The 10,617-nt window shown below is 37.7% G+C and overlaps 2 protein-coding genes across 2 annotated transcripts in view; both read left to right on the forward strand.

Moving 5' to 3' along the window:
- Nucleotides 1-7,565, forward strand: part of LOC130862867 (zinc finger protein 431-like) — a 27,125-nt gene extending 19,560 nt beyond the window's left edge. Inside the window, exons 4-5 of the mRNA XM_057752699.1 lie at nucleotides 1,078-2,937; nucleotides 7,536-7,565. Of these exons, the coding sequence (XP_057608682.1) occupies nucleotides 1,078-2,113 (1,036 nt within the window). The 3' untranslated portion in view covers nucleotides 2,114-2,937; nucleotides 7,536-7,565. The remainder of the gene's footprint in view (nucleotides 1-1,077; nucleotides 2,938-7,535) is intronic.
- LOC130863195 (zinc finger protein 844-like) lies at nucleotides 2,683-10,057 on the forward strand. Its single transcript, XM_057753090.1, has 4 exons — nucleotides 2,683-2,748; nucleotides 7,536-7,662; nucleotides 9,056-9,069; nucleotides 9,196-10,057. Exons 1-4 carry the CDS (start codon nucleotides 2,683-2,685, stop codon nucleotides 9,928-9,930), a joined length of 942 nt encoding a protein of 313 aa, XP_057609073.1. The 3' UTR covers nucleotides 9,931-10,057.
- The last annotated feature ends 560 nt before the right edge of the window (nucleotides 10,058-10,617 follow it).

Consider the following 10,617-nt stretch of genomic DNA (forward strand, 5'->3'; position numbering starts at 1 on the left):
AAGCATTTTGAACATAGGAATATGGAAAGAAGCAGTGTATATCTCTCTCTCTCTCTCTCTCTCTCTCTCTCTCTATCTCTCTATCTCTCAGGACAATTAGAAGATATGTAGTAGTCTTCTTGTTGAATAGACTTGTAGAATGTGATACAAGTTTACAATTAATTTGCTTTCCAACTTCATTGGGAATACATCAACAAACTCACACTGCAGAAAAGCCCTATGAGTATTGGAATATATAGATATTTCTGTTTGTCATGGTTCACTTTGGAAATGCACTATCATTTACCTATAGGAAAATTTTGAATACAGCAATGTAATAAAGCTTGGAGTTCTTCCATTTCTCTTCAAATATGTGAAAAATGTCATGTAGAAATAAGATGCTATAAATGTGAGCCATGTAATAAAGGGTCTTGTCATCATAGGTATTTTCAAAGACCCAAAATAAACAACCCTTAATAAAAGGGAATGCCATCAGTGTAACCCTAAGATTATTGGACTCCAGCGTCCAAACACCGAGGAGGAGTCGCCCCCAGAGACCACTTCATACACCACAGCCGATGCAAAAGCATGAGGATTTTATTAATTCTGTCATGACAGGGTCCCCCAGCATTCGGGAAGCCGAGGGACCCCGAATAGATGGCACAGGCTACTTTTAAAGGGGCCACAGAAGCAAGGGGGGTTGTTCTTTGACTATTCTGATTGGCTTATTCGAAAGGGCTATTACCAATAATTGACTGGAGAGCTGTTGCTAGATCAGATGAGGTAAGAGGTCATTTTGACCCCATTTCCCAGGGGACCGAACCAAAACATACGTATATGGGTAATTGTTCAGGAACTGAGTACGTGCGAGTGTGGCTGTTAGGTCCTTGGTTCCCAGGGGAGGAGGGGAAGCACTATGGCACAGAGGCTGAGAGAATTCAGAATTGTCAAAATGGCTTCAGAATTGTCTTAAAGTCTTACAAGATCTTATCCCTTTTTACATTTAGATCAAATTGTAAAATTAATTCATAAATATGTAAAGATTCATCAGTGTAATGAATGTGGTAAAGCTTTTACATGTACCAATTGTCTTTGCAGGTACATAAGAAGTCATAGTGGAGAAAAACCTTCTGAAAATACTCACTTCGCATATCACAGACATCTTCAAAGGCATGAAGGAATTCATAATCAAGAGAAATCCTGTGAATGTAATCAATGTGGTAAAGTTTTTACACACCGTAGTAGTCTCCGAATACATAAAAGGACGCATACTGGAGAGAAACCTTATGAATGTGATCAGTGTGGTAAAGCCTTTGTAAGTCATGGTCTTCTTCGGAAACATGAAAGGACACACACTGGAGAGAAACCTTATGAATGTAATCATTGTGGTAAAGCCTTTGCACAACATTGTAATCTTCAGATTCATACAAGAACACATACTGGAGAGAAACCGTACAAATGTAATCAATGTGGCAAAGCCTATGCACGTCACAGTCATCTTCAAATACATAAAAGAACACATACTGGAGAGAAGCCCTACAAATGTAATCAGTGTGGTAAAGTCTTTTCAGAGCAATGTAATCTCCGAATACATGAAATAACACATACTGGAGTGAAAGCCTATGAATGTCATGAATGTGGTAAAACGTTTGCACATCAGAGTTATCTCCGTATTCATAAAAGAACACATACTAGAGAGAAACCCTATGAATGTGATCAATGTGGTAAAGCATATTCACGTCACAATCATCTTCAAGTGCATAAAAGAACACATACTGGAGAGAAACCCTACAAATGCAATCAATGTGGTAAAGCCTTTGCACAGCAAACTAATCTCCAAATACATACAAGAAGACATACTGGAGAGAAACCCTACGAATGTCATCAATGTGGCAAAGCTTTTACAAGTAATGGTCAGCTTCAAATTCATAAAAGAAAACATACTGGAGAAAAACCTTATCAGTGTAATCAATGTGGGAAAACCTTTGCACATCAAGGTAGCCTCCACATACATAAAAAAATACATACTGGAGAGACACCTTACAAATGTAATCAATGTTTGGCAGCCTTTGCACATCACAGTCATCTTCGAATACATAAAAGAACACATTGGAGAGAAACCCTACAAATGTAATCAGTGTGGTAAAACCTTTGCATATACCAGCTGTTTTCCAAAATCATGAGAAAAAGTTATACTGCAGAGAAACCCTATAAATGTAGTGAGTGTGGAAAAGTTTTGCACTTCATTGTATTAATACAAGAGTAAACCTTTTGTTGTATAATTGATATGTTAAGGTCTTTGCATGTCAGAGTAGTCTTTGAGAACCTCAAAAAACTCATACCGAAGGCAATCTGAAATGAAAGGATTTGGTAAGATCTTTAGCCAACTTACCTAAATCCAGTTACACAAGATTGGAGGGGAAAAAATCTGACAAGTGTCAGCAATCTGTTCAAACATTTGATGTCCCTCTTTATTCCATTTGTACCACCAAATTCAAATGGATGAAATCCCGGTGAATTTACAAAATAAGGTAACCCTTTCAGATTTTACACTTTACCTCACTTACATGAAATAACTCATCCATGTATAAAACTCCATGGATGTGTAATAGTGCCTTTTCTTTGCTGTGATCAACATAATATTTAAGCCACCTTAGGAAAGAGTTTAATTTTCCTATGGGTCCAGAGTGATACAAGATCACCATGCAAGTGGCAGGGCGCCAAGTGGCAGGCTTAGTAGCCAAAGCAGCCTTCAGCATGAAGCAGAGAGTGGGAAGTAGAAGTGGTGTGTGGATGGAAAGTCTCAGGCCTGCCCCCGGGACGCATTTCTTCAGCCCAGCAGCATTTTTTAAGTCTTCCCACATGATACCACCAACTGTGAAGGATTAATTTCTCTGACTTCAAGCTGACTTGCTTGCTTTCTATTACATGAACCAATTCAAGATGAAGAAAAGCCTTGTAAGTAAGCCTTTAAATGCCTCAAAACCTGTGTTACAGGCATGAATGCTTCGACAAGATAAAACATGAGTGAAAATTTGTTTAAGGATTTGGTTTAATTTTAATTATGTGATGTTATTGTGTCTTTGTGTGGATATATGCATGTGCATGCTGGTACCCAAGAAAGTTAGGCCCTAGGATTCTCTTGTAGCAGGAATTACAGGTAGTTTTCAAAAACCTGACCTTGGTTCTGGGAATGAACTTCTCGTATCTGCTCTGCCATATCTCTAGCCCTGTAAATATTTTAGGCTTTTAATATTATCTTGATGCCAGGAAATATGGAAGAACTCAGAAAAGAGAAAAACCCTATTTATGGAAATGTTTTTGTAAGACTAGACATCACAGTTGTCTTCTCTTTCAAAAAAAATTCCTGTTTCATCTCTTTTTCATTGTAGCCTTCAAGTAAGTAAATAATTGACCATGTTCACTCAAGACTGATGGTTGAGATTACAGCATCGTGATTTCTATTTTGCAGTATTTGGGGTAGATATTAAAAGTGTGTTGTTATATGTGTGCCCAATTGAAACAGAATTCACAACAGAAGATTCTACAATGACTAGTAAACACTTAAAGAAATGTTCAACATTCTTCACCATCAAGGGAAAGGAAATCAAAACTACTTTGAGATTTCATCTTATACCTGTCAGAATGGCCAGGATCAATTGAGCAAATGACAGCTCATGGGAAACTCTCCTTACTTCCTGGTGGGAGTATAAAGTTGTATAGTCACTGTGGAAATCAATATGGCAGTTCTTCAGATAATTGAGAATCTATCTACTTAGACGCAGCTATACCATTATTAGTCTTATACCCCAAAAATGTTCCTCCATCTTAATACAAGTACACTTGCATAACCATTTTTATAACAGCTTAATTGATAATAACCATAAACTCCTATGTTTGTGAGAGACTGTTGGTTGATGATTGATGTGGGATGGTTCTTTCACTGAGGAATATCCCTTCTCAAGTGGGCCTTGGCTGGATAAGAGCTAGTTAAGTATGAGACAATGACGAGGCAAGAGAAAAAGCCAAGAAAGATTGTTTGTCATGCTTTTTGTCTTCAGTTGCTAGCTTGAGTATTTATCATAAGCTTCCAAAGTGATGGGCTGTGATCTGACAGAATCAGAAAAACAAAAACAAACAACAACAAAAAAAACCCATTCATTACCTGAGGTTCTTCTGGCTAAAGGATTTAATCACAGCAACAGAGAATCATGTTAGAACAACAACAACAACAACAAATGTGCCACCAAAAGGGATATTGTTGCTGGTCAGAACCTGATAATATTGTCTTTTGGAAGAATGTGGAAGATTTCCATACTTTAGATTAGAAAATACCTGCAAAGCTGTACATAGAGCTTAACTGTCTCTTCTTGTAGAACCTGGAAGTGATACAGACAGTGGAAGTCGAGGTCATAGAATTTCAGTTGGAAATAGACTCAATAAAAAATGAAGTTAGAGATCATTTGTGTGATATGGTGACCAGAAATCTCTCTTATTTTGTCCATACCCTGAGAAATTGAGTGAGGTAGCACTAAAAAGTAATGGCCTGCTTTCTTAGATGAAATGTCTGTTGGATGAGTATTAGTGGTGGCTTCTTCAGGTCCACAGTTAAAAAGTCAGCAAGTGGGACAAAAATGATTATGATAAGGTAGTTTCAGATGGCAGTCAAGTGCTGAAGCAGGCAGGAATTTTCAAGATTTTCAACTTTAAAGAAGAGGCCCTTGTTTTTCAGTGGAAAATAGCAAGGTTCCTAAAACTGATACTCTATCGATTAATGGAAAGATTAGGTAAAGTGATTCCTAGTTGCAGAAAGCAGCTTCATACATAACCTGCTGCAACTGTGGTCCAAGTGAGACAGGTTCCATCCTAATTAAGAAGCTGGTCTTGGCAGGATCTCCCATGTTGTGCTGGTTCTGGAAGCAGGAAAGAATCAAGATTTCAGGTTAGGAGTTCATGGTGTGCGGTTTTAGTTTAGCACTGTTGCATGTGTCTGTATTTGGCAGAGTCCGAGATGCAGTGCTGTGAGTTCCTTGCTTGAAGCTGTGAGAGTGAAGCCTGGGTTGCATTTTGAGAGCACAAGATGTTGAAATATCTAAGCTGTGAGACAAATTCCATGGAGAGATGCTTGATAAGTTGCAGGAAAAAATGAGGCACCTAAGCCCTTTGAAACCGAAGCTCCATGTGTCTGAGACAGAGCTACAGGATTTGGTGTTTGCCCTCCTGGGTTTCAGTCTTGCCTTGGTCCAATCTCTCCTTACTATGTCTCTCTTCTTCTCTATTGGAATAGTAATGGGTATTCTGTGCCATTGTATGTTGGAAAGATGTCACTTGTTTTCTGATTTTTCAAGATGTCACAGTGAATCTATTGCCTTGAATGTCAGAGAGACTTTGGACATTTAAACAGTATAGGGGCTGTTGAAGGCTATGATAATCATTAAAGTTAGAGTAAGTACATTTTTTTTATGGAATGATCATGAGTCTGTAGTGACCTGGGTCAGAATGTAGCCAATTGAATGAAAAGCTCCAGATGGGATGATTTATTTGAATACTTATTTCTCCATGGTGAGCATCTTTGGCATGCTTGTAGAACCTTCAGGACTCACTGGAGATGGGATTTGCATGTTTATACATAACCTCAACCATTTTCTGGACTTTGTGTCCTTTTGTCATGACTTCACCATCACTGTAGATGGTATCACTAAAGCACACGAGATACAGTTGAACAATTGCTATCCAATGCAATTTGTTAGGCTGATTTTTTTGTTATTGTTTTCATTTCTGTTTTTTTTTTTTTGACTTTTATTTTTTTTATTAATTAATTTATTTAATTATTAAAGATTTCTGCCTCTTCCCCGCCACCACCTCCCATTCCCTCCCCCTCCCCCAATCAAGTCTTCCTTCCTCCTCAGCCCAAAGAGCAAGCAGGTTTCTCTGCCCTGTGGGAGGTCCAAGGACCACCCACCTCCATCCAGGTCTATTAAGGTGAGCATCCAAACTACCTGGGCTCCCACAAAGCCATTACGTGCAATAGGATCAAGAACCCATTGCCATTGTTCTTCAGTTCTCAGTAGTCCTCATTGTCCATTATGTTCAGCGAGACCGGTTTTGTCCCATGCTTTTTCAGTCCCCGGCCAGCTGGCCTTGGTGAGTTCCCGATAGAACATCCCCATTGCCTCAGTGTGTGGGTGCACCCCTAGCAGTCCTGAGATCCTTGCTCGTGCTCACTCTCCTTCTGCTCCTCCTTTGGATCGTGAGACTTCAGTCCAGTGCTCCAATGTTGGTCTCTGTCTCTGTCTTCTGTTTTTTTAAGGCAAGGTTTATCTGTGTAGTACTGGCTGTTCTGAAAGTAGCTCTGTAGACCAGGCTGGCTTCAACTCAGAGATCCAAGTGATTCTGGGCCCTGGAGTGTGGGTTTTAAAGTTGGGCCAAAATGCCTGGGTTTTTGAAATATATATATTATTGCCTGAAGGCCTGGAACATAGGTTTTTGTATGCATGTCAAGCATGTACTGTTGTACTGATTTTTCACCTGCATCTTGAATTCTGAAATTTGGGTCTCATTCTCTTTCCCAGTTTGGCAATATTCATGAAATTAATACTGCCTGGACATTCTGAGTCACTGAATTCCAAACGTGTGACAATCCTCTTCCCTACTGTGCTTATTTTGAATTCCTATGAACAAATATGATTTTTTTGCCCATGTGCATGTTTATACACCACATGGATATGTATGCTTGCTCTTCACAGTAGTCAGAAGATGGCTTCATCATCCCTGCAACTTGGAGTAATGGATAGTTGTGAGCCTTGATTTAAATACTGTCAATTGAACCACCTATGTGCAAGACTAGCAGGAGATCTTCACTACTGAGCCATCTGTCCTCCCCTGTGTTCTTATTAATAACAACATTTCATTGCTAATATTTTCATCTGTCCATTTGTAACTGCATTCCATTTTAGTAAGATCTTATTAATGTGACGGTTTAATCTGCAGCACCTCAGGTTCCTGGAAGATGAATATAGAACTGGAGTGAATGCCTTCCTCTTTGTAAGAACTTCTGTAAAAACCTCTCAGTTCCTTCTACCTTTTTTATTTGATTGATTTTTGTGGTACAGACAGGTCTCATTAATATGTAACTCTGACTATCTTGAAACTCACTTCATATGCCAGGCTGGCATCCACCTCAATTAAATTCACTTACCTCTGCTTCCTGAGTCCTTTGATTATGGGCAAGAGTGAAGACACCCAGCTTGTCCATGTATTTATACTTGTAACTGTTCATTCAATCACTCTGATGTGTTATCAGTACTGTTGCTGTATGTCTGTTAATAGTCATTTTTCTTTTAAGACTATATCCTTTTCAAAGGGTGCAGAAAGGACAAAGGTGAACCTCTCATACAGTTTCCTTTTAAAGTGACTTGGAGATTATATTAAAACTTCTATGTTATGGAATAAGTGTGGGGAGCAACAAAATTATATGAATATATTGTCAAAGAAGTATACCTTTACAACTTTTCAGTATCATTCTTTCTATTGTACACATGTATGGTATATTTTAGAGTGCAGTGACCTATGATGACGTGCATATTGACTTCAGTTTTGAAGAGTGGGCTTTGCTGGATCTTTCTCAGAAGAGTCTGTACAAATCTGTGATGCTGGAGACCTACAGAAACCTTACTGCTATAGGTAAGACTGAATTTTCCTTCACGTTTTAAAATAAAAGAACTGTTTCTTGGTTATTGGTGATCTTCTGTAATTTTGATTGAGAAAGAGGAAGAATGAGGTGAATAAATCAGGAAAGTTGTTAAGGTTCACTGAAGATAGTAATTTCAATCTTGTACAATTTCCAATTATACATCATACATTTCCTGCTACTGTATTTTAGGCTACCGTTGGGAAACCCATCCTGTTGAAGAAGGGTGTCAAAGTTCTAGAAGACATGGAAGGTAATTTTCATTTACAGCTGATAAGAATGTGGCTCTAAAGAAATTTTTAGTGTGTCCTAGAAGTGTTAAAGAAAATCAACAGTATAAATAAGCACAGCTTAAAGTGTATTTATGATTATTAACTTCTCACAAGACCATATAACTCAGTGTCAGGGAGGTGATCTCTGTTTTCAAGTCATTCCTCTCAGAAAGAAGACAAGGAAGCAATGCCTCACAAATATCACCATTTGAATCACAGGCCAATGATAGCTACACTGTAGAAGTTCTGATCCATTGAGGTTTATACCACTTAGTGCAAAAAGTATAGATGTCATAAGTATATGTCCAAAACCTTCTAACAAGCAATCATCCATAGCAAGGCTCATGTTCCTCATATACTTGTGACTTTACTAAATTTATTGAAGGGGGACAGTTTATGAGAGTCAACAGGTTGCTGGGGAGAAACCTTAATACCTATACCACATGTCTATGAGGAACAAAAAGTCAAAATGTGAATGCACTGTGGAAATCTTTTGTTGTTATTCTTTTAATAGATACCTCGTATTTCACTCTGCATACAAGCCATGTGCACATAAGGATATGGAAAGGAGCGGTTTACCTATTTCTCTTCCAGGACAATTAGAAGATAGTTTGTAGTCTCCACTTTGAGTAGCTTGTTGAATGTGATACAATTTACAATTTACAAGTTTACAATTAATTGGTTTTCCAACTTTATTGGGAATATATCAACAACCTCACATTGTAGCAAATCCCTATGACTGTTGAAATGTGTAAATACATCTGTTTGTCATGGTTCATTTTGAAATGTGGTATGGCTCACACTGTAGGAAAACTTATTAATGGAACAGTATGGTAAAGTCCTAAGTTCTTCCAGTTCTCTTCAAATATGTGAACATGGAAAAAAGATGCTATATTTAAAAAATGGACCATTTTTTTAAGGCTTTTACTATCACAGGTATCTTCAAAGACACAAAACAATGCTTAATTTAGGGGAACACCATGAGTGTAAACCTTAACATCTGATTCCCCTTTATAGTTAGTTTGAATTTTAAAATTAATTTGTATATAAGTACAGAGATTCATCAGAATAATGAATGTGTTAAAGCTTTTCTATTTGCCAATTTTATCCACAGGCATGAAAGAATTTGTACTGGAGAGAAACCCTCTGAATTCACTCAGTGTTGTATAGCCTTTGCATGTCATAGTCATCTTCAAAGGATTGATAGTAATCATACTGGAAAGAAACCCTATGAAGGTATTGAATATGGTGTAGCCTCTGCACATCATACTGGAGAGAAATCCTTTGAACATAGTCAGTGTGGCAAAGCCTTTGCACAACAGAGTCATCTCCCAAGTCATAAAAAAATACACAGTGGAGAGAAACGTTACAATTGTAATCAATGTGGTAAAGCCTTTGGATGTCACCGTTATCTTCAAAAGCATAAAAGAAGACATACTGGAGAGAAACCTTATGAATGTCATCAATGTGGTAAAGCCTTTTCCCAGCCCCAAAATCTCCAAATACATAAAAGAACACATACTGGAGAGAAACCTTATGAATGTCATCAATGTGGTAAAGCCTTTTCCCAGCTCAGTAATCTCCAAATACATAAAAGAACACATACTGGAGAGAAACCTTATGAATGTCATCAATGTGGTAAAGCCTTTTCCCGCCCCAGTAATTTTCAAAAACATAAAAGAACACATACTGGGGAGAAACCTTTTGAATGTCATGAATGTGGTAAAGCCTTTTCCCACTCCAGTAGTTTTCAAATACATAAAAGAATACATACTGGAGAGAAACCTTATGAATGTCATCAATGTGATAAAGCCTTTTCCCGGTACAAGCATTTCCAAATACATAAAAGAACACATACTGGAGAGAAGCCTTATGAATGTAATCAATGTGGTAAAGACTTTGCAAGTAACAGTCATCTTCAAGTACATAAAAGAACACATACTGGAGAGAAACCCTACAAATGTAATCAATGTGGTAAAGACTTTATAAGTAACAATCATCTTCAAGTACATAAAAGAACACATACTGGAGAGAAACCTTATGAATGTAATCAATGTGGTAGAGCCTTTGGACGTCACAATCATCTTCAAGTACATAAAAGAATACATTCTGGAGAGAAACCTTATGAATGTAATCAATGTGGTAAAGCTTTTACACGTAACTATTATCTGCAAGTACATAAAATAACACATAGTGGAGAGAAACCTTATGAATGTAATCAATGTGGTAGAGCCTTTGGTCGTCTCAGTTATCTTCAAAGGCATAAAATAGCACATAGTGGAGAGAAACCTTATGAATGTAATCAATGTGGTAAAGCTTTTGCATTTCACAGTTATCTCCAAGCACATAAAAGAATACATATTGGAGAGAAACCTTACAACTGTATTGAATGTGGTAAAGCCTTTGTACGTCAAAGTTATCTCCAAGTACATAAAAGACTACATAGTGGAGAGAAACCTTACAGCTGTAATGAATGTGGTAAAGCCTTTACAAGTCAAAGTTATCTCCAAGTACATAAAAGACTACATAGTGGAGAGAAACCTTACAGCTGTAATGAATGTGGTAAAGCCTTTACAAGTCAAAGTTATCTCCAAGTACATAAAAGACTACATAGTGGAGAGAAACCTTACAACTGTAATGAATGTGGTAAAGCCTTTGTACGTCAAAGTTATCTCC

Source organism: Chionomys nivalis, chromosome 20 (assembly GCF_950005125.1).
Source record: "Chionomys nivalis chromosome 20, mChiNiv1.1, whole genome shotgun sequence".
Lineage (NCBI taxonomy): Eukaryota > Metazoa > Chordata > Mammalia > Rodentia > Cricetidae > Chionomys > Chionomys nivalis.